This window comes from Podarcis vaucheri, assembly GCF_965113315.1.
Source record: "Podarcis vaucheri genome assembly, chromosome: 9".
Taxonomy (NCBI): domain Eukaryota; kingdom Metazoa; phylum Chordata; class Lepidosauria; order Squamata; family Lacertidae; genus Podarcis; species Podarcis vaucheri.
The window spans coordinates 76,509,171-76,531,036 of record NC_138767.1 but is presented as its reverse complement, the minus strand read 5'-3'; the positions used below and the strand labels follow the sequence as shown (position 1 = coordinate 76,531,036).

General features: G+C 48.9%; 1 protein-coding gene across 1 annotated transcript; it reads right to left on the bottom strand.

The window, feature by feature from the left end:
* Window positions 1-13,302: 13,302 nt before the first annotated feature.
* LOC309540526 (elongation factor 2-like) lies at window positions 13,303-16,447 on the bottom strand. The gene is made up of 4 exons (XM_082237466.1): window positions 16,156-16,447; window positions 14,463-14,645; window positions 14,225-14,357; window positions 13,303-13,562 (listed from the first exon to the last, which is right to left on the bottom strand). The coding sequence occupies exons 1-4, from the start codon at window positions 16,411-16,413 to the stop codon at window positions 13,369-13,371; spliced, it is 768 nt and encodes a 255-aa protein (XP_082093592.1). The 5' UTR covers window positions 16,414-16,447; the 3' UTR covers window positions 13,303-13,368.
* Window positions 16,448-21,866: the final 5,419 nt, after the last annotated feature.

The following is a 21,866-nucleotide window of genomic DNA, read 5'->3' as shown; positions in this document are numbered from 1 at the left end:
AGTCTATTCACAGTGCGGAGCACTGGATTTAGCTCAGAGTGTAATTTGACCTGTACAGGAAGTACAGGAGGTGGAGTTTGTCTCTCTGCTGTTGGTGTTTGAAGAAAGCAGACGTGTTTCTCTGTAACGCTGCAAAGACAGAAATAAAGGCATGTAAATACATTTCTGTCTATCTCTTTCCCCTGCCTGGGGGCAGGGAAGAGTGGTGTGTTCTTCTCACGCTTGAGGAGGATCGCCGATCGTGACCTAGCCTGGATCCTGCCAGAGAATGCAGACAGGGAGGTCAACCGGGATTCAAGCCGGGTGCCTGGAGAGTGGCCAGTTTCTCCTGATAAGGCTTGATTTCCCAACAGTCTGTCCTCCTTGCCCAAACCTTGAGCACTGCATTCCTTATCAGCTATAGTTCCGCCTTATCCATTTCTGTGATTTTGATACCAGCTCTCATAGGAACGCCTTGGTTTTAAGTATGAGAGTTCGTCTGGAAGTCTGGAGCAGGGTGTTCTCTGTGCAAATCCTCCCTTCGTCCTCTTACCTGTATTACTTGCGGGGAGGGGGTTTCGGCAGCAGCCTCAGCGGTGCAGGAGCCATACCCTGCAAGAAAGAAGGAATCCCTGAATGTGTGAATGGTCTGTCACTGACCAAACAACCAGGGACGGGCTTCAAGAAGCCGTTGCAGGAAGTCAAGTCCCAGGTGAGCAGAGGGCTCTTGGGTTCGAATCCTGTTTCTGGCGAGGGGCGTACTGATGGGGGCAGGGGGGCGGGCTGCCCCAGGTGCTATCCTGAAGGGGGGTGACATTCTGACGCGCCCCCCAAACCCGCAAATCGCGAGCGGCAAAGCATAGAGTGGCACAGCAATGAAATCCCCCTGTCCCCTTACCTGTGAGGCGAGAGGCCGTTGTCTCGGCTCCAGGCCCTCCCGGGACGCGGCGGCTCCCAAGCTGAGCCTTCTCCTCGCTGCAATACAAAGGGAGACATCAGCCGGCGCCTGGCTCCCAGCCATGCAAGCCCCAGTCTGGGACAGGAGGGTGGGGACCTGGGAAGGGGGCATATTCTCCTACCTGATCTTATTAACTGCCCCACCCTGAACTCCTCCGTGCGGGCATCTGGGCTCCATCCCGACCGGTCTGCCACAGAGGCAGCAGCCATAGTCTCCCCCGCCTCCGGAATCACTCGGGTGGCGTTCTTAATGGGGGGAAACCTTGGCTGCTGCTTCTGCGCCAGGAACGGCCGGGAAGGAGCCATTCCCGCACGGGGGGCGGAGGGAGGGTGAGGCAGGCGAGAATCGGGAACAGCTGGGAACCGCCAATATGCTCTGTCGATCTTCACCCCGGGAGCAGGCACTGAAGCCTCGTTCTTGCCAGCCTCTCGCCTAAGAAAGAAACAAGCTCTGTTATTCTGATTCCTTGGAGGAGTTCCAGATAAATATATATATAATATTTCTTATTGTTGTTGTTGTTTAGTCGTTTAGTCGTGTCCGACTCTTCGTGACCCCATGGACCAGAGCACGCCAGGCACTCCTGTCTTCCACTGCCTCCCACAGTTTGGTCAGACTCATGTTTGTAGCTTCGAGAACACTGTCCCACCATCTCGTCCTCTGCCGTCCCCTTCTCCTTGTGCCCTCCATCTTTCCCAACATCAGGGTCTTTTCCAGGGAGTCTTCTCTTCTCATGAGGTGGCCAAAGTCTTGGAGCCTCAGCTTCAGGATCTGTCCTTCCAGTGAGCCCTTAGGGCTGATTTTCTTAAGAATGAAGAGGTTTGATCTTCTTGCAGTCCATGGGACTCTCAAGAGTCTCCTCCAGCACCATAATTCAAAAGCATCGATTCTTTGGCGATCAGCCTTCTCTATGGTCCAGCTCTCACTTCCATACATCACTACTGGGAAAACCATGGCTTTTACTATACGGACCTTTGTTGGCAAGGTGATGTCTCTGCTTTTTAAGATGTTGTCTAGGTTTGCCATCGCCTTTCTCCCAAGAAGCAGGCATCTTTTAATTTCGTGACTGCTGTCACCATCTGCAGTGATCATGGAGCCCAAGAAAGTAAAATCTCTCACTGCCTCCATTTCTTCCCCTTCTATTTGCCAGGCGGTGATGGGCCCAGTGGCCATGATCTTCGTTTTTTTGAGGTTGAGCTTCAGACCATCTTTTGCACTCTCCTCTTTCACCCCCATTAAAAGGTTCTTTAATTCCTCCTCACTTTCTGCCATCAAGGTTGTGTCATCTGCATATCTGAGGTTGTTGATATTTCTTATTATCATCTATATATTTATATATCTATATATTTGTAATATTTCTTATTGTCATCTATATATTTAGACATATCTATGAGCCAATTTTGTGCCCCACCTCTCACCTGCGCCCCTGGTGGGGGCCCATCTCACCACCCCCTAGCTAGGGCCCTGCCTGGACCACAGAGAAACCCTCTCCATAAAACTATAGGGATCTCTAAATCAGGTTTCCTCCTCCACCCCCATGATCCCTGGGAAACACTTCCCCGGCCACACAAAGTCACAACATACCTCCGGATGTTCCTGGGTTTTCCTGCACCGCTGGGCTGCTGCTCCTTCCCCAAACCACGGCCCTGCAAAAGAAGAAGGACACTGTACTCTCTAGGGGGGCAGAACCAACACCCCTGGCAGGCTGCCCATGCCCACGTCGCCACAGGCTGCCAGCCTGCTCTTGCCTGGGCGCCTGACCCCTGGCTTGGAAGGAGGGGAGCAAGGGGCTGGGGCGAGACGGGACGGGACTGCAACCCCCCAACCCAGCCCTGTTTCACTCAGGTCAGCGCCACGACCTCCCTGCACATGTGGGGAATGGATTCCCCACGGAATTAACCTACCACAATTAATGAGTGTTAGAATGGCGCCGGTTCTATAAATTAAGGGGTTTACAGCTGTAAAGATTAAGATTGAAAAGAAGAAAGGAGGTTCTAAATTTGAGAAGATTGAGAGTAAGAATTTGTTGGGAAAAAAGTTTGAAATTAGAATGCAGTAAGGGGAGGTATGGGGGAGTCTGGGAAATAAGTTATATGGAAATAAGGATTTGAAATTATACATGTTTTTGGTCTGTTTTGTGTTTGTTTGTGTTGTTTTGTTTGTTAAAAATTTTTTGTGAAATTTGAACAAAAATTTTTTTAAAAAGGAATTGCTGAAACAATTAACAGAAGTGGAATACAAAAAGGGAGGTGTGAGGAGGTCGTTGAAATAAGTGGATGAAAGATAAGATATTGAAATTGTTTGATGTGTTTTAAACGGTTTTTGTTTTGTTTTGTTAGTTTAGTGTTAGTGTTATGTAGTGTCTTTGTATTGTATTGTGTTGTCTTTCTTTCTTTTTGTGTTTAAAATGTTGGAAAAGTAATAAATATTATTTTTTTTTAAAAAAAGGAATTAACCTACCACAATCTCGAGAGGTGGTGCCCCTCCAGCCTCCCTCAGGTTCGGGCGCCTCAGGAGCCTTTTATTTCCTAGGAGACAGAAAGGAAAATAAAAAACAGAGGAAGAGGTTACAGGTAGGAAGACTTATAACACCTTATAGAAATGACACCAAAGAAGGATGTTCTTCTCATTATAGGGGATTGGAATGCTAAAGGAGGGAGTCAAGAGATAAAAGGAACAACTGGCAAGTTTGGCCTTGGAGTTCAAAACGAAGCAGGGCAAAGGCTAATAGAGTTCTGCCAAGAGAACAAGCTGGTCATCACAAACACGCTTTTCCAACAACACAAGAGATGACTCTACACATGAACATCACCAGATGCGCAGCATCGAAATCAGATTGATTATATTCTCTGCAGCCAAAGATGGAGAAGCTCTATACAGTCAGCAAAAACATGACCTGGCGCTGACTATGGCTCAGATCATTGGCTTCTTATAGCAAAATTAAAGCTTGAACTGAAGAAAGTCGGAAAAATCACTGGGCTGGTTAGATACAATCAAAATCAAATCCCTTATGAATACACAGCGGAAATGAGGAACAGGTTTAAGGATTTAGATTTGGTGGACAGAGTGCCTGAAGAACTATGGATTGAGGCTCGCAACATTATACAGGAGGCAGCAACAAAAACCATCCCAACGAAAAGGAAATGCAAGAAAGCAAAGTGGCTGTCCAACGAAGCCTTACAAATAGCAGGGGAGAGAAGGCAAGCAAAATGCGACGGAGATAGTGAAAGATACAGGAAATTGAATGCAGATTTCCAAAAAATAGCAAGGAGAGACAAGAAGGCCTTCTTAAACGAGCAATGCAAAGAAATAGAGGAAAACAATAGAATGGAAAAAGCCAGAGATCTGTTCAAGAAAATTGGAGATATGAAAGGAACATTTCGTTCAAAGATTACCATAATAAAAGACAAAAGTGGAAAGGACCTAACAGAAGCAGAAGACATCAAAAAGAGGTGGCAAGAATACACAGAGGAATTATACCAGAAAGATATGGATGTCTCATACACCCCAGGTAGTGTGGTTGCTGACCTTGAGCCAGACATCCTGGAGAGTGAAGTCAAATGGGCCTTAGAAAGCACTGCTAATAACAAGGCCAGTGGAAGTGATGATATTCCAGCTGAACTATTTAAATTTTTAAACGATGATGCTGTTAAGGTGCTACACTCAATATGCCAGCAAGTTTGGAAAACTCAGCAGTGGCCAGAGGATTGGAGAAGATCAGTCTACATCCCAATCCCAAAGAAGGGCAGTGCCAAAGAATGCTCCAACTAGCGCACAATTGCACTCATTTCACACACTAGCAAGGTTATGCTTAAAATTCTACAAGACAGGCTTAAGCAGTATGTGGACCGAGAACGAAAACAAAAAAACATCCCAATGAAAAGGAAATGCAAGAAGGGGGAGAAATGGAGGCAGTGAGAGATTTTACTTTCTTGGGTTCCATGATCACTGCAGATGGTGACAGCAGTCACGAAATTAAAAGACGCCTGCTTCTTGGGAGAAAAGCAATGACAAACCTGGACAGCATCTTAAAAAGCAGAGACATCACCTTGCCAACAAAGGTCCGTATAGTTCAAGCTATGGTTTTCCCAGCAGTGATGAACGGAAGTGAGAGCTGGACCATAAAGAAGGCTGATCGCCAAAGAATGGATGCTTTTGAATTATGGTGCTGGAAGGAGACTCTTGAGGGTCCCATGGAGTGCAAGAAGATCAAACCTCTCCATTCTGAAGGAAATTAGCCCTGAGTGCTCACTGGAAGGACAGATCCTGAAACTGAGGCTGCAAGACTTTGGCCACCTCAGGAGAAGAGAAGACTCCCTGGAAAAGACCCTGATGTTGGGAAAAATGGAGGGCACAAGGAGAAGGGGATGGAAGAGGACGAGATGGTTGGACACTGTTCTCGAAGCTACCAGCATGAGTCTGACCAAACTGCGGGAGGCAGTGGAAGACAGGAGTGCCTGGCGTGCTCTGGTCCAGGGGGGTCATGAAGAGGCGGACACGACTAAACAACAACAAGTTGTTTTGGGAGACGATAATCAGGCATAGCCCAGTTCTGTGAAGCTTGGGGTGTGTGTGAGGCATCTGGGCTTTAGCAGCACAGTGGGTGGCTCGGGTTAAGAACTTAATTCGTTCTGGAGGTCTGTTCTTAACCTGAAACTGTTCTTAACCTGAGGTACCACTTTTGCTAATGGGGCCTTCCGCTGCCGCCGCGCCGCCAGAGCACGATTTCTGTCCTCATCCTGAAGCAAAGTTCTTAACCTGAGGTACAATTTCTGTACAAGCCAAGCCCTGGCTCCATGGCTCACCTGAATCAAAAGAATCTTCTCGCTTCCAAGTCTGGAGAGAGCCTTTTCTTGCTGCGTTAAACAGCCACATTCTCGGAGAAATGACGGCTGTGTCCAGCTCAGCTTCAGCCCCCCCTCGTGCCGCCTTCTAGAACCCACCGCTCTCAACCGCCTCTCACCTGCCCCCCTTTCAAACTGCTTTTAAAAGCCTCCTTCCATCTTCCATCTCCACCAGAATTCCACTCTCTCTCTCTCTTCCCCCTCCCTCCCTGCTTTGGAATTGTAATAGCATCACCTCACAATAATAATATTGCCACTCATCTCCTCTAGGCCTCTTACCTGGAGAATCCATCTTTCTCTACCAACTCTCACTGTCATCTGACAGGCATCCCCCTTGCAGGGCATTATCAGGCTTGCTTGCAAAGCAGCACTTTGTGACATAGGCTGGCAAACAGGGGCCAGGCTGCTGGGTTGTCTGGTAGCTGAATGAAGAAAAATAAAACTAGGGGCGTCAAAGTGTGCTGGGATGAGGCCCCCGTGGATCAGGCCAGAGGGGGCTGGTGGGGGGGTGTGGTTGTGCCTCCCTTTCTTCTACATCTTGCTCCCCCGCCCATTCCTTCTGGTGCTCGAAAGAATCAGAGCATGGCAGAGTTGGAAGGGGTGCCAAGGGGCATCTAGTCCAACCCCCGGCAGTGCAAGGATCCTGCCCACAGCCAGCCCCTGGCTGGACTCCACACTCCCACCACCTTCTTCCCAGCCAGATGCACAGACCCCTTGCCCTTCTGCATGGGGTGGGGAAAGGGGAGAGAGAGGTGTTTTGCTCCCTATCCCTCCGGACATGGATATGAGAGCCCTGCCAATATATCAAGGGCGTCACAGGGAGGAAGCTTGTCTTCTCCTGCTCCAGAGGCCCTCAGGACCTGAAGCCCTGGCTTCAAGCGACCAGGAAGGAGAGTCCGACTCCAGGAAGAACTTTCTGACAGCAAGAGCTGTTTGACAGTGAGAGGAAATCCCTCAGAAGGTGATAGACTCTCCTTCCTTGGAGGTTTTCAGCAGAGCTTGGGGCGGCCACCTGCCATGGGTTCTTGAGCTGAGATTATTGCAAATTGCAGGGTGTTGGACTAGAGCGTGTTACTTCCAGGTTTCGACGCTCATGCATACACCGACGCTCAAAATGATGTCACGCGCATGCGCAGAAAGGCAAAAAGTGACGCGTGTGTGTGTGCGGAGATGTGCCATCGCTAGTTACGTTCGCTTCTGGATGCGAATGGTAGCATATATTCAACACAAAAAACAGCAGCAATTTGTTTTTGACAAAGGACAGCTGGACATATAAAGGGCCCTGTCAGGGAACTGACATCGGAGCGAGAGGCGAAGGGGAGGCTCCCAGATGATGCTGGCGAAGGACCCAGCAGCAGGGGGAGAAACAGCTCAGTAGAGGGGGAAGCCAATCAGCGCAACACCAGGGATGAAGGGGGGCAGATGGGGAAATTGGAGAGAGGGCTCCAGGACTCTTCACTGGACATCAGTGAGGAGAGCCCAGGTCCTCCGCTACCCACGCCTTCCCTGCGCAGAAGACTCCCGCGCAGTGAGAGGAGGAGGAGAAGACTGGGTGTCAAACAACTTTTATGTTGGAAGAGGTTCAAGAAACGCCCACTGACGGATTCTGCCAGTGACTGAGGCAGCCACCATGAGAAGGGGCTGTGCAGTCAGAAAGGTTTAACAAGGCAAATTAACTGAGAAAGGCACCAGCTTACGCATGAGTAACTCATACCTATTACAGGCCCCATTACCTTCAGTACCTTCGGGCCTCAATCTGGCCCTGCGTCGGACGTTTGGCTTCCAAAGAACGTTTGCAAACCAGAACACTCATTCCGGGGTTGCAGTATTTGGGGACCGGAATGCAAGGCGTTTGAGATCCAAGGTATAACTGTATGTTCTTTTAAATATTTTTTTTTCTCCGTGAAAAAGACCCTGATGTTGGGAAATATGGAGGGCGCAAGGAGAAGGGGACGACAGAGGACGAGATGGTGGGACAGTGTTCTCAAAGCTACTAACATGAGTTTGACCAAATGGCGGGAGGCAGTGGAAGACAGGAGTGCCTGGCGTGCTCTGGTCCAGGGGGTCACAAAGAGTCGGACACGACTAAGCGACTCAACAACAACAACCATGTCTGGTCTTCAACATGAAGTTTCAGATTGAGTGTAGCAATTTCGAAGAGACGTTTTATTAACAAGCGAACACCCATTTATGTACAACATCCATCAATGAACTTCTCTAACAGAACAAGCTAACTGACAGCCAGGCAGTGGCGTAGCGTGGGTTGTCAGCACCCACGGCAAGGCAAGTAATTTGTGCCCCCTAACCCGTGGATTTGCGCCCCCTAACCCTAACCCCCAGATGTGCGGCCGGCCCCCCCTGCACCCCCCACGCTACGCCACTGCAGTCAGGCTCTTTAAAGTCTGTTCAGCTTAAAGATACAGTACTGTGGCTGTGCAACAGGAGAGGAGGAAAGGAATGGAAATGGGTTGTGATCTGAGTTCAAGGGAGAGTTGAGAAAAGCAAGGAGGGGTCAAGGGAGAAAATGGGGTGCGAAGGTTGTTTTTTGTTGTTGTTGCAAAAATGGAGAGAGCAAGTTGGCATGGGAATGGGGTTGAAGAACAGGTGCAGGCGATGGCTCCATAATTGTCAAGGCTGGGTTCAGATGCAGGCACAAGACACAAGAAGCAGAGCCTGTCAGTGCAACTGATTCTTGGTTCAAGAAAACAGCATACAGAGTCGGACATGACTAAACAAAGACAAGTCACCATGTTCCCTAAAGCGGTGGGGATCAGCTTGTCGAGACCTTACAACCAACCTCTGACTTCCCAAGCTACAACATGGGAGCGACGCCTGCATTTCTGCTTACAGTTTACACTTAATGTAGAGGGGGAGGAAAGGGGGGGGGACTCACTGGCATCCCTTGGGTTTCAGACAGTACGTGAGTAAAGGTATTTTAATTTCACCATCTGCAGTGATCATGGAGCCCAAGAAAGTAAAATCTCTCACTTCCTCCATTTCTTCCCTTTCTATTTGCCAGGAGGTGATGGGACCAGTGGCCATGATCTTTGTTTTTTGGATGTTGAGCTTCAGACCATAGTTTTTTGACCCGTGCTAGATAGCAAACACAGATCGCAAGGGACGGGTCGATTGTTCCTTTTTGCTTGGAGCAGTGTGTTCCCGGTGCCCATCAGCTGGTAAAATGCAGGGTTGGGACTGGCAATACACAACGCCCTTTGTGCAGCCAGCTGTTGGGAGCCCTCCATAAGGAATTTTGACAGGTGGAGACAACTCACGTGTACATGATGCCGTGCGATTGACCTGTGGGTTGCCCCACGCAGCCAGTCCGCCCACTCGGTGGGGCCAGGTAGTAAAGGTCCGGACCCCGAAGCCCAAAATATTCCCCACCTGAATATATCTAACATGAGCCTCCCCAAACACAAACTTCAGGCTGAGTCTACCTTAAGAGCCATTAGGCTGGCAGGTACTAGCAGGCCAGACGCGGGTGGCGCTGTGGGTTAAACCACAGAGCCTAGGACTTGCCGATCAGGCCGGCGGCTGAAATCCCCGCAATGGGGTGAGCTCCCGTTGCTCGGTCCCTGCTCCTGCCAACCTAGCAGTTCGGAAGCACGCCAGTGCAAGTAGATAAATAGGTACCACTCCAGCAGGAAGGGAAACGGCGTTTCCGTGCGCTGCTCTGGTTCGCCAGAAGCGGCTTACTCCTGCTGGCCACATGACCAGCTGTACGCTCCCTTGGCCGATAAAGCGAGATGAGCGCCGCCAGCCCAGAGTCGGTCACGACTAGACCTAATGGTCAGGGGTCCCTTTACCTTTACTTTTTACCAGCAGGCCAGACTGCGTGACCTCAATGCTTGTAGATATCAGGCTGTCTCAAAAGACAATGGAGTACACCTCCAGGGGTGAAATCAAACCACTGTTAGCAGCACCCAAGTAACAACCCCAGGGGGGCGTAAGCCTGGGCAGCGAATATGGGGGTCCTGCGCTGCCCAATGACAAGACTCGCTGATGGGGTCCAAAGTGTCGCCGGAAATCGCCCCCCCCCACACTAACACATGTTCGCACAAGCACCACACTCACACGTACACGCATCTTCCCTCCTTAGCCCAGAGGTGTCCCTCTAGAGGGCCACCTCTTAAAGAAGCCTTCCGTAAATAAGGAAGCGCTAGCTTGACAGTTTCACGCCACGGCACTCCGCATAGGCCTATCTTTATTACGAGTAGACCGGACGACCAGGATTTGCTGTCAACCGGCGGCCGCCTTAGCCAATCAGCGTTATCGAACAGCGCCCCTTGCGGCAGCCACGCTGGTACTGCAGGCTACTGCCGCACTTTCCCCTTACCTTTGACAGTTCTCAATACAAAGTTTCCGAGTTCAATTGACCGTGACTGATCTAATCAAAATGTAGCAAGCCGCTTCCTGAAGGGAAAGTGCTTTGAACTTCAAGGACATTATTCTCTATAAATTCGCTAAAAATCAGCCGTACTTTGGATTTTCACCGGACCACTTTTGTTCAGCAGGATATTACAAGGACTATCAAAGGGGGGTGGTCTGATACGGAGCGGCCATAATCCCTTGACCGAGCAGTCACGTACCCTGTGCTCCCTCCAAGCGGACGTGACAACCTTGATAGCCACAGGTGATGGGCTCAGACAGAAGGCTATCAGGGACACAATGAGCTGCATATCTCAGTGTATTCTGCACAGACTCTCACAAAGAACTTCGACTGGATTCCCCCCAGGGGGCAGGAAACTTCGCCCTTCTTCTTTGTTCTTAAGCGTGACTCATGTGGGGAGGGGGAAGGAGATTCCGGCCAGGTGTCAGGACACTCAGATTACCTGTGTAACCCCTCCCCAGCTCCTCCTATTTTTAATATAATCATGATGTAAATGTGATGTAATTCTGGGGGTGTAGCTTGGGGGATTAGTAACAAATAAAAGTTGGGGTCTCCTTTTGTTCGGGGCTTCCATTTTGCTTCACCTTGTGGGCGGTGGGAGTCCTGTCGCGACAGTCTTTCTAAATAAAGACCGAGCCTACTGGCTGCTGTTTTGCTCTGACTTGCTCTGGTCGGTGTCTTCATTTGCCCAAGAAGACCCTCGATTTTCCGTTAACAGAAGGAAAGCAGAGCAAGACACCTGGGTGCAGGTGTTGCCAGTGTACAAGCACCACCCAACCATTTTAGGGAATCCATTTAGGATTTGGGCACTTTACTCCTTAACCCTTTCTTTTCCCCCAAGGTATCTTCGCACGGCATGGGAGGTTTAGGATCCTTTTTCCTTTTCCTTCCCAGGTTAATAAGCCCCATCTGGCCATACCATGATTAGTGATTAAGACAAATGACAATTTGATAGAAGAAATTTAAAGAATATTTAACTAAATATTGTGATATAAGGGAATTCTTGGAAGTAACAAATAGGCTTAGGGGCAGAATAAGAATAGGTGGTAGTAAATATTAAGGATTTGAATATTAATAAAAGAGATGAGGATAGTAAATGAAAGGAGTGAATATTATTAGAAATATGAATTTGGAGAACTACTATACAGGGGTTATAATGAAATTCAGTTAGAGGGGATTTGAGGAAGTCAGGTATCAATGTAACGAGAATTAGAGATTTGAAGAATTCTGTTTTGTGTTTTTCTTTTCTTGGTGTGTGTTTTGTAATATTTTCTTTTTTTCTGTGATATGTGGAAATGAATAAAAAATGGCAATTTGTTTCCCATTTTTCCCAATCACACATTCAGTTGCACATTTGTTTTTTCGGGGTGGGGCGTTTGCTTGTTTGTTAAAAGTTCTAATGAAAATTTCTCCCAATATCCAGATTTTCATATGCAATTTTGCTCATACACACATTATGCAAGCAATTTCCTGTAATATACAGTAATGCAGTTTTCTGCCGTTCATTTCAATGTCCACTTTTAGCCTAATTTAGACGTTTCGGCATACACTGGGCTGGATTTGCTAAATTCAGAGAAGTGTGACTTTTTGTTTTGGTTTGCCTATTGTTTCAGGAAACATGAAACAAGTCCACTTATTTACTCAGTGAAGTGTATATACATCTTAATTATCGTAAACGTATCATTCACTCAATCACTACTGGTCTTTATTCATGGAGCCTGCTGTTTGCAAGGGAAGAGGGGGTGGTTACAAGTTAATGAGCACTCATCCTGATGTGATTGCTGGGACTTTGCGAAAACCATCCTGTGTGTTTTTGACCAGCTACTCACAAAAATTAAACCCAGAGGCCTTCAGCCGCTAATGCTCTACAGCAGTGTTTTTCAACCTTTTTTGGGCAAAGGCACACTTGTTTCATGAAAAAAATCACGAGGCACACCACCACTGTGCGCGGAGAGATGTCAGAGCCCCGCTGCTCTCTATGGGGAATCGGATGAGAGCGGACCGCCTGTCCGCTCTCATCCGATCCCATCCGATCTGATCCCCACCCAGGACGGATGGAAAATAGGGTGGACACAGTCCGGCGCCCGCCTAGTGGGCGAAAATTTGACATTTTTTTAAAAAAAAATCTTTCGAATTTTTCAATTTTTCCCACGGCACACCAGGCAACATCTCGCGGCACACTAGTGTGCCGCGGAACAGTGGTTGAAAAACACTGCTCTACAGGCTTCAATTCTATTGTCTTTTGAAAAGACCAACCCTGGGTCGTATGACAGCAACCTACGCCAAAATCAGGGAGCTGTGACAAGTCAAGGACCGCTGATCTTTTTGAGGCCTGTGGGCATTATCTGCCGAACCAGATAAACTGATGTGGGCACCACAAACTGGTCTATGGGCTACAGCTGAATGCTTGCCGCACGCCTCATTACAACAGCCCTGTAGGCGCCAGCGAAGGACTGTGTGCACACATACAACCCCAGTTTTCTAAATAAAACTGCTTTCGTACAGCACAGATGGAGCTCCCCCCTTGCTTCAAGTGTGTGGGCTCAGGTCTCAACAGCTGTTAAAGACATCCAACACGACAGGCAGCCTCGTCTTATTAAATTTATTATTCCAGTGGTACTAATACATTGATTTGAACAAGGACACCCATTTAGCAGAGAGGCTGCTTTTGCCCAACTAGAAAAGCCTCCCCCCCCTTTTCTCTCCCAATCCTAAAAGAAAATTCCTCCAGACTGCCCCCCTCCTCCCCATCGAATCCAGTATTTGAGTATGGAATGAAATTTCACGCACCCTTTTCTTTTCGGAAGTTTGCTTGTCCTCCCCAATCTGCAAACCAAGGGAGGAAAAAAAACCCCTTCACTTGGCTCTGAGCGTCAAATAAATATGGAGACGGGCAACGTTTCAGTTGCATCAAATGGAAATGTATTTTTGGAAGTTATAATGGCACTGGGTGAGCGGCCCCGCTGGTTCGTGTGCAGACGGCCTGGAACCTCTAAGGCTGAATGCAGACACGGCTCTTTTTAAAATCTGCCCCGAGACGGAAGATCAAGCAAGGAAGTGGCCCAATGCCTTTTGCAAGACACCTGCAGCACTGATGCTATTATGCAAGTTAAATTTGGAGTCCCACAACATACATTTTTAAATTTATTCTTTTACATCTGGTGTTGCATTTTTAATTCAGCTTGGTTGATTGGTTTTTACAATTTGTCCAGGAAGTTATCTAGTGCGGGAATGCCCTCCTTCAGCCCTTTGCGCTTGCGGGTCTCAGCGACCACCTGGCAGGGGCGGCTGGTGTTGTCGAACGGGTCTCCGGGCAGGATCTGCCAGTGGTCGAACACACACTGGGGGAAAGCCTGGCCACCCGTGTTGGATCTCAAGTCAGCAGTGAAGCCTGTGAAGAGAGAGGGAGAGAGAGAGAAGAGTTTATACTATAAGCAAACAAAACTGTAAGACAGAAATACAGGGGTTCAAGTTTACCCACACACCCCACAACCAGCTCATTGTCTTAGCTAAAAGCAGCATCCTGGAGGCATCTACCTTAATAAATAATATTAGTAATAATTTATTAATTTATACCCCACCCATCTGGCTGAGTTTCCCCAGCCACTGTAGGCGGCTCTCAACAAAATATTAAAAGCACAAGAAAACATCAAACATTGAAAACTTCCATAAACAGGGTTGCCTTCAGATGTCTTCTAAAAGTTTATTTCCTTGACATCTGATAGGAAGACGTTCCACGGGGAGGGCGCCACTACCGAGAAGGCCCCCTCAGAGCTGGACCTCAGTGTCCAAGCTGAACGGTGGGGGTAGAGATGTTCCTTCAGGTATAACGGGCCATTTAGGGCTTTAAAGGTCATTCCCAAACTTTGAATTGTGCTCAGAAATGTACTTAAGAGGAACAGAAGTCTGCTAACAGGGCAAGACCTGCTCAACTTTGTAGCAGCCATCTCAGATTAGCCTAGGAGACAACCTCTGATCGATCCTTCACACCTCCAGCTGCTGACAAAGGTTACCTGGAAGATGCAAGTGCAAGTGATAAAAGCTGACGCTTACCAAAGGACTCGTTGACAGGGAGATAGGCCTTGACCACAAACATGGGGGTGCCGGCCACCTGGGACTCCTCAAAGACGTGCCCCCGCTTCCTGTTCAGCACGCCATAGATGCCACCCACAACCTGTTCTGGGCACTGGAAGGGGAAGAAAGTGGGTATACGTTACAGCACTGCACAGAGTCAAGGCATTGGGCTGCCGCCGCCGCCTCTTAAGAACACAGCCTGCCTCCCGTTACCCACCTGGATCTCCACAAGGTAGATGGGCTCCATGAGGCGGGGCTGAGCCGTCAACACGCAGGCATAGAGGCACCTTCTGGCCGTGGGAATGATTTGGCCACCTCCGCGGTGGATAGCGTCTGCGTGCAGGGTCACGTCGTGCACGTCAAAGCGGACGGCGCGCATGTTTTCCTCGCAAAGGGCACCCTGGAGAAAAGAGAGAGGTTGAGGGTGGGAGAGAAAATCATTTTCTAGTTTGCATTCAACCCAACTTTTCTGTCCTCCCTCTCTGAAGCAGGCAATGTAGTTTTTTTTTAAAAAAGTAATTAAGCACTCTGCCATAGCAGCCAAGAAGCAAAGGTAGGGCCGATGCTTCCTTCAGCTCACGGTCAGCCTTCTTCCTGCAAACTGTCAGAGCCAGGAGGAGGAGGAGGAGTCGCCCAGGGGGACCAGAGGATGGGAAGAGCGTGATCTACTAAGGGGCAGAGAATCGGAGTCTAGATATGATGGAGAGCAGCAACAACTGAGAAAGGATAGGCATAATATTTTACAAGGATGGGAAGGAACATCATGGACAGAATAACTGTCACACACAGGAGGTTTAAGGTAACATGTCAATACGAAAAGATGTCGTTAGTACTGCAGTTGTTGTAAGAGGGATTGTTATTTTAACTGGAGTGTAATTGAGATGGGTAAGATTTTGGAACGCAGAAATAAAGCAAATAATCAAACCATCAATTCTAGCACATGGGAGGCCACCTAAGTTATTTAATTTGGCACCTGAATAATTGGAATTAGCAATTGTATATAATTTGGCATTGCTATAATGAGGCCATTACTGTGTTATTGTAATTGAAAACTAATGATGATTATTATATATAAAAAGAGAGAATTGGAGACTAGAAACAGGGGAGATGCAAATGATGATTATTATATATAAAAAGAGAGAATTGGAGACTAGAAACAGGGGAGATGCAAATATCCGTTGATTCCCTTTGCATCCCTGCCCTACAGTACAGGCGTCCCATGGAATCGGAAGGGATCCCAGAGGTCATCTTGTCCTCTTGCAATGCAGGAATCTTTCCCCCCATGTGGGACCAGAACTTATGACCCTGAGATTGAAAGCCTCATCCTCTACCATCTCCCCACTGCCCATGGCAGCTCCTCCTGAGGAAGAGGTAGTGTGTGGGGGGACGGACAGAGCACCTAGCAGGAGGAAGGGGAATTCGGAGACGACACCCCCACCCCCCTCGATCAAGGAGGAGAAACGCAGGCCAAGCAACCCCCAGCAAGGAAAAGTGAACACCTGAAAAGGACGCCCCATCGCAACTCAGGGGGAGGGCCAAGAGGAAATCACATACGAGGCTGATTCAACTTCCTAAAGCTGGAACATAGCCTTGAGGGGCTGATGTGACAAAGCGCTCAAAAGTTACAGGGAACCAGGCAGAGGGCCTGTGGAACGCCCTCCCACCAGATGTCAAAGAGGAAAACAACTGCCAGACTTTTAGAAGACATCTGAAGGCAGCCCTGTTTAGGGAAGCTTTTAATGTTTGACGGACTATTGTATTTTACTATTTTGTTGGAAACCCAGCCAGATGAGCAGGGTGCAAGTAATAAATTATTATTCGGAAACTGCAGCAAGTCTCTGCTCCGTTCCAAGAAGGCAGGACGCAGACAGCCCACCGCCCTGCGATGAGGGGCGCCCACTCTTGCTTACCTCCTTCGTGGCCCACTGGAAGCCTGCCACAATGCTGTCCTTGATCTCGTTGAGGTACTGCACGCCCTTGGTGATGTCCGTCAGGATGTTGGGGCCAGTGCCGTTCGGGCCGAAGCACCAGATCTTGCGGGCCTCGGCCACATCCCACTCATAGTTCTCGGCCAGGTAATGGGCCCGTGTCTTCAGCTCCTGGCGGGCGGAGACGTCGCCTTTGTCGATGTCCTCGGCCAGGCCGCCGGGGAAGGGGCGGGCTTTCATGTACAGGCGGTTGCATACACGACGTGGCCTGTGGGAGAAGAAGACTCGCTTTAGCCCAGGTCTGTGTTACGATATGGATGCAATGCGGCAGCGAGCTGCAGCTGGCTGGAAAGCAAAACATGATGGGAATGTTGGGATTGTACCGTGGGAACAAAGGGACAGTCTATTCACAGTGCTGAGCACCGGATTTAGCTCAGAGTGTAATTTGACCTGTACAGGAAGTACAGGAGGTGGAGTTTGTCTCTCTGCTGTTGGTGTTTGAAGAGAGCAGACGTGTTTCTCTGTAATGCTGCAAAGACAGAAATAAAGGCATGTAAATACATTTCTGTCTATCTCTTTCCCCTGCCTGGGGGCAGGGAAGAGTGGTGTGTTCTTCTCACGCTTGAGGAGGATCGCCGATCGTGACCTAGCCTGGATCCTGCCAGAGAATGCAGACAGGGAGGTCAACCGGGATTCAAGCCGGGTGCCTGGAGAGTGGCCAGTTTCTCCTGATAAGGCTTGATTTCCTAACAGTCTGTCCTCCTTGCCCAAACCTTGAGCACTGCATTCCTTATCAGCTATAGTTCCGCCTTATCCATTTCTGTGATTTTGATACCGGCTCTCATAGGAATGCCTTGGTTTTAAGTATGAGAGTTCGTCTGGAAGTCTGGAGCAGGGTGTTCTCTGTGCAAATCCTCCCTTCGTCCTCTTACCTGTATTACTTGCGGGGAGGGGGTTTCGGCAGCAGCCTCAGCGGTGCAGGAGCCATACCCTGCAAGAAAGAAGGAATCCCTGAATGTGTGAATGGTCTGTCACTGACCAAACAACCAGGGACGGGCTTCAAGAAGCCGTTGCAGGAAGTCGAGTCCCAGGTGAGCAGAGGGCTCTTGGGTTCGAATCCTGTTTCTGGCTAGGGGCGTACTGATGGGGGGGCAGGGGGGCGGGCTGCCCCAGGTGCTATCCTGAAGGGGGGTGACATTCTGACGCGCCCCCCAAACCCGCAAATCGCGAGCGGCAAAGCATAGAGCGGCACAGCAATGAAATCCCCCTGTCCCCTTACCTGTGAGGCGAGAGGCCGTTGTCTCGGCTCCAGGCCCTCCCGGGACGCGGCGGCTCCCAAGCTGAGCCTTCTCCTCGCTGCAAAACAAAGGGAGACATCAGCCGGCGCCTGGCTCCCAGCCATGCAAGCCCCAGTCTGGGACAGGAGGGTGGGGACCTGGGAAGGGGGCATATTCTCCTACCTGATCTTATTAACTGCCCCACCCTGAACTCCTCCGTGCGGGCATCTGGGCTCCATCCCGACCGGTCTGCCACAGAGGCAGCAGCCATAGTCTCCCCCGCCTCCGGAATCACTCGGGTGGCGTTCTTAATGGGGGGAAACCTTGGCTGCTGCTTCTGCGCCAGGAACGGCCGGGAAGGAGCCATTCCCGCACGGGGAACGGAGGGAGGGTGAGGCAGGCGAGAATCGGGAACAGCTGGGAACCGCCAATATGCTCTGTCGATCTTCACCCCGGGAGCAGGCACTGAAGCCTCGTTCTTGCCAGCCTCTCGCCTAAGAAAGAAACAAGCTCTGTTATTCTGATTCCTTGGAGGAGTTCCAGATAAATATATATATGATAATATTTCTTGTTGTTGTTGTTGTTTAGTCGTTTAGTCGTGTCCGACTCTTCGTGACCCCATGGACCAGAGCACGCCAGGCACTCCTGTCTTCCACAGCCTCCCACAGTTTGGTCAGACTCATGTTTGTAGCTTCGAGAACACTGTCCCACCATCTCGTCCTCTGCCGTCCCCTTCTCCTTGTGCCCTCCATCTTTCCCAACATCAGGGTCTTTTCCAGGGAGTCTTCTCTTCTCATGAGGTGGCCAAAGTCTTGGAGCCTCAGCTTCAGGATCTGTCCTTCCAGTGAGCACTCAGGGCTGATTTCCTTCAGAATGGAGAGGTTTGATCTTCTTGCGGTCCATGGGACTCTCAAGAGTCTCTTCCAGCACCATAATTCAAAAGCATAAATTCTTCGGCGATCAGCCTTCTTTATGGTCCAGCTCTCACTTCCATACATCACTATTGGGGAAACCATAGCTTTAACTATACGGACCTTTGTCCGCAAGGTGATGTCTCTGCTTTTTAAGATGCTGTCTAGGTTTGTCATTGCTTTTCTCCCAAGAAGCAGGCGTCTTTTAATTTCGTGACTGCTGTCACCATCTGCAGTGATAATGGAGCCCAAGAAAGTAAAATCTCTCACTGCCTCCATTTCTTCCCCTTCTATTTGCCAGGAGGTGATGGGCCCAGTGGCCATGATCTTCGTTTTTTTGATGTTGAGCTTCAGACCATCTTTTGCACTCTCCTCTTTCACCCCCATTAAAAGGTTCTTTAATTCCTCCTCACTTTCTGCCATCAAGGTTGTGTCCTCTGCATATCTGAGGTTGTTGATATTTCTTATTATCATCTATATATTTATATATCTATATATTTGTAATATTTCTTATGATCATCTATACATTTAGACATATTTATGAGCCAATTTTGTGCCCCACCCCTCACCTGCGCCCCTGGCGGGGGCCCATCTCACCACCCCCTAGGTAGGGCCCTGCCTGGACCACAGAGAAACCCTCTCCATAAAACTATAGGGATCTCTAAATCAGGTTTCCTCCTCCACCCCCCAGATCACTGGGAAACACTTCCCCAGCCACACAAAGTCACAACATACCTCCGGATGTTCCTGGGTTTTCCTGCACCGCTGGGCTGCTGCTCCTTCCCCAAACCACGGCCCTGCAAAAGAAGAAGGACACTGTACTCTCTAGGGGGGCAGAACTAGCACCCCTGGCAGGCTGCCCATGCCCACGTCGCCACAGGCTGCCAGCCTGCTCTTGCCTGGGCGCCTGACCCCTGGCTTGGAAGGAGGGGAGCAAAGGGCTGGGGCGAGACGGGACTGCAACCCCCCAACCCAGCCCTGTTTCACTCAGGTCAGCGCCATGACCTCCCTGCACATGCGGGGAATGGATTCCCCACGGAATTAACCTACCACAATTAATGAGTGTTAGAATGGTGCTGGTTCTATAAATTAAGGGGTTTACAGCTGTAAAGATTAAGATTGAAAAGAAGAAAGGAGGTTATAAATTTGAGAAGATTGAGAGTAAGAATTTGTTGGGGGAAAAGTTTGAAATTAGAATGCAGTAAGGGGAGGTATGGGGGAGTCTGGGAAATAAGTTATATGGAAATAAGGATTTGAAATTATACATGTTTTTGGTCTGTTTTGTGTTTGTTTGTTAAAAAAAAATTTGTGAAATTTGAATAAATTTTAAAAAAAAAGGAATTGCTGAAACAATTAACAGAAGTGGAATACAAAAAGGGAGGTGTGAGGAGGTCGTTGAAATAAGTGGATGAAAATAAGATATTGAAATTGTTTGATGTGTTTTAAACGGTTTTTGTTTTGTTTTGTTAGTTTAGTGTTAGTGTTATGTAGTGTCTTTGTATTGTATTGTGTTGTCTTTCTTTCTTTCTTTTTGTGTTTAAATTGTTGGAAAAGTAATAAATATTATTATTATTTTTTTTAAAAAAAAGGAATTAACCTACCACAATCTCGAGAGGTGGTGCCCCTCCAGCCTCCCTCAGGTTCGGGCGCCTCAGGAGCCTTTTATTTCCTAGGAGACAGAAAGGAAAATAAAAAACAGAGGAAGAGGTTACAGGTGGGAAGACTTATAACACCTTATAGAAATGACACCAAAGAAGGGTGTTCTTCTCATTATAGGGGATTGGAATGCTAAATTAGGGAGTCAAGAAATAAAAGGAACAAGTGGCAAGTTTGGCCTTGGAGTTCAAAATGAAGCAGGGCAAAGGCTAATAGAGTTCTGCCAAGAGAGCAAGCTGGTCATCACAAACACGCTTTTCCAACAACACAAGAGACGACTCTACACATGAACATCACCAGATGGGCAGCATCGAAATCAGATTGATTATATTCTCTGCAGCCAAAGATGGAGAAGCTCTATACAGTCAGCAAAAACAAGACCTGGAGCTGACTGTGGCTCAGAACATCGGCTTCTGAGGGGGGGGGGGATGCACTGGCATCCCTTGGGTTTCAGACAGTACGTGGGTAAAGGTATTTTAATTTCACCATCTGCAGTGATCATGGAGCTCAAGAAAGTAAAATCTCTCACTTCCTCCATTTCTTCCTCCATTTCTTCCCTTTCTATTTGCCAGGAGGTGATGGGCCCAGTGGCCATGATCTTTGTTTTTTGGATGTTGAGCTTCAGACCATAGTTTTTTGACCCGTGCTAGATAGCAAACACAGATCGCAAGGGACGGGTCGATTGTTCCTTTTTGCTTGGAGCAGTGTGTTCCCGGTGCCCATCAGCTGGTAAAATGCAGGGTTGGGACTGGCAATACACAACGCCCTTTGTGCAGCCAGCTGTTGGGAGCCCTCCATAAGGAATTTTGACAGGTGGAGACAACTCACGTGTACATGATGCCGTGCGATTGACCTGTGGGTTGCCCCACGCAGCCAGTCCGCCCACTCGGTGGGGCCAGGTAGTAAAGGTCCGGACCCCGAAGCCCAAAATATTCCCCACCTGAATATATCTAACATGAGCCTCCCCAAACACAAACTTCAGGCTGAGTCTACCTTAAGAGCCATTAGGCTGGCAGGTACTAGCAGGCCAGACGCGGGTGGCGCTGTGGGTTAAACCACAGAGCCTAGGACTTGCCGATCAGGCCGGCGGCTGAAATCCCCGCAATGGGGTGAGCTCCCGTTGCTCGGTCCCTGCTCCTGCCAACCTAGCAGTTCGGAAGCACGCCAGTGCAAGTAGATAAATAGGTACCACTCCAGCAGGAAGGGAAACGGCGTTTCCGTGCGCTGCTCTGGTTCGCCAGAAGCGGCTTAGTCCTGCTGGCCACATGACCCAGAAGCTGTACGCCGGCTCCCTTGGCCGATAAAGTGAGATGAGCGCCGCAAGCCCAGAGTCGGCCACGACTGGACCTAATGGTCAGGGGTCCCTTTACCTTTGCTTTTTACCAGCAGGCCAGACTGCGTGACCTCAATGCTTGTAGATATCAGGCTGTCTCAAAAGACAATGGAGTGCACTTCCAGGGGTGAAATCAAACTACTGTGTTAGCAACACCCAAGTAACAACCGCAGGGCGTAAGCCTGGGCAGCGAATATGGGGGTCCTGCACTGCCTAGATGACAAGACCCGCTGATGGGGTCCAAAGGAAAGCAGAGCAAGACACCTGGATGCAGGTGTTGCCAGTGTACAAGCACCACCCAACCATTTTAGGGAATCCATTTAGGATTTGTGCACTTTACTCCTTAACCCTTTCTTTTCCCCAAGGTATCTTCGCAAGGCATGGGAGGTTTAGGATCAGTTTCCCTTATCTTCCCAGGTTAATAAGCCCTATCTGGCCATACCATGATTAGTGATTAAGACAAATGACAATGTGATAGAAGAAATTTAAAGAATATTTAGCTAAATATTGTGATAT

Bases quoted from the DNA above. Each gene is read 5' to 3' on its own strand.
- LOC309540526 (XM_082237466.1), bottom strand. From the start codon at position 16,413: ATGAAAGCCCGCCCCTTCCCCGGCGGCCTGGCCGAGGACATCGACAAA. The intron at 14,646-16,155 runs GTAAGCAAGAGT...TCTTTTCTCCAG, and splicing joins TCCAGTGGGCCACGAAGGAG to GGTGCCCTTTGCGAGGAAAA. The intron at 14,358-14,462 runs GTGGGTAACGGG...TTCCCCTTCCAG, and splicing joins TCTACCTTGTGGAGATCCAG to TGCCCAGAACAGGTTGTGGG.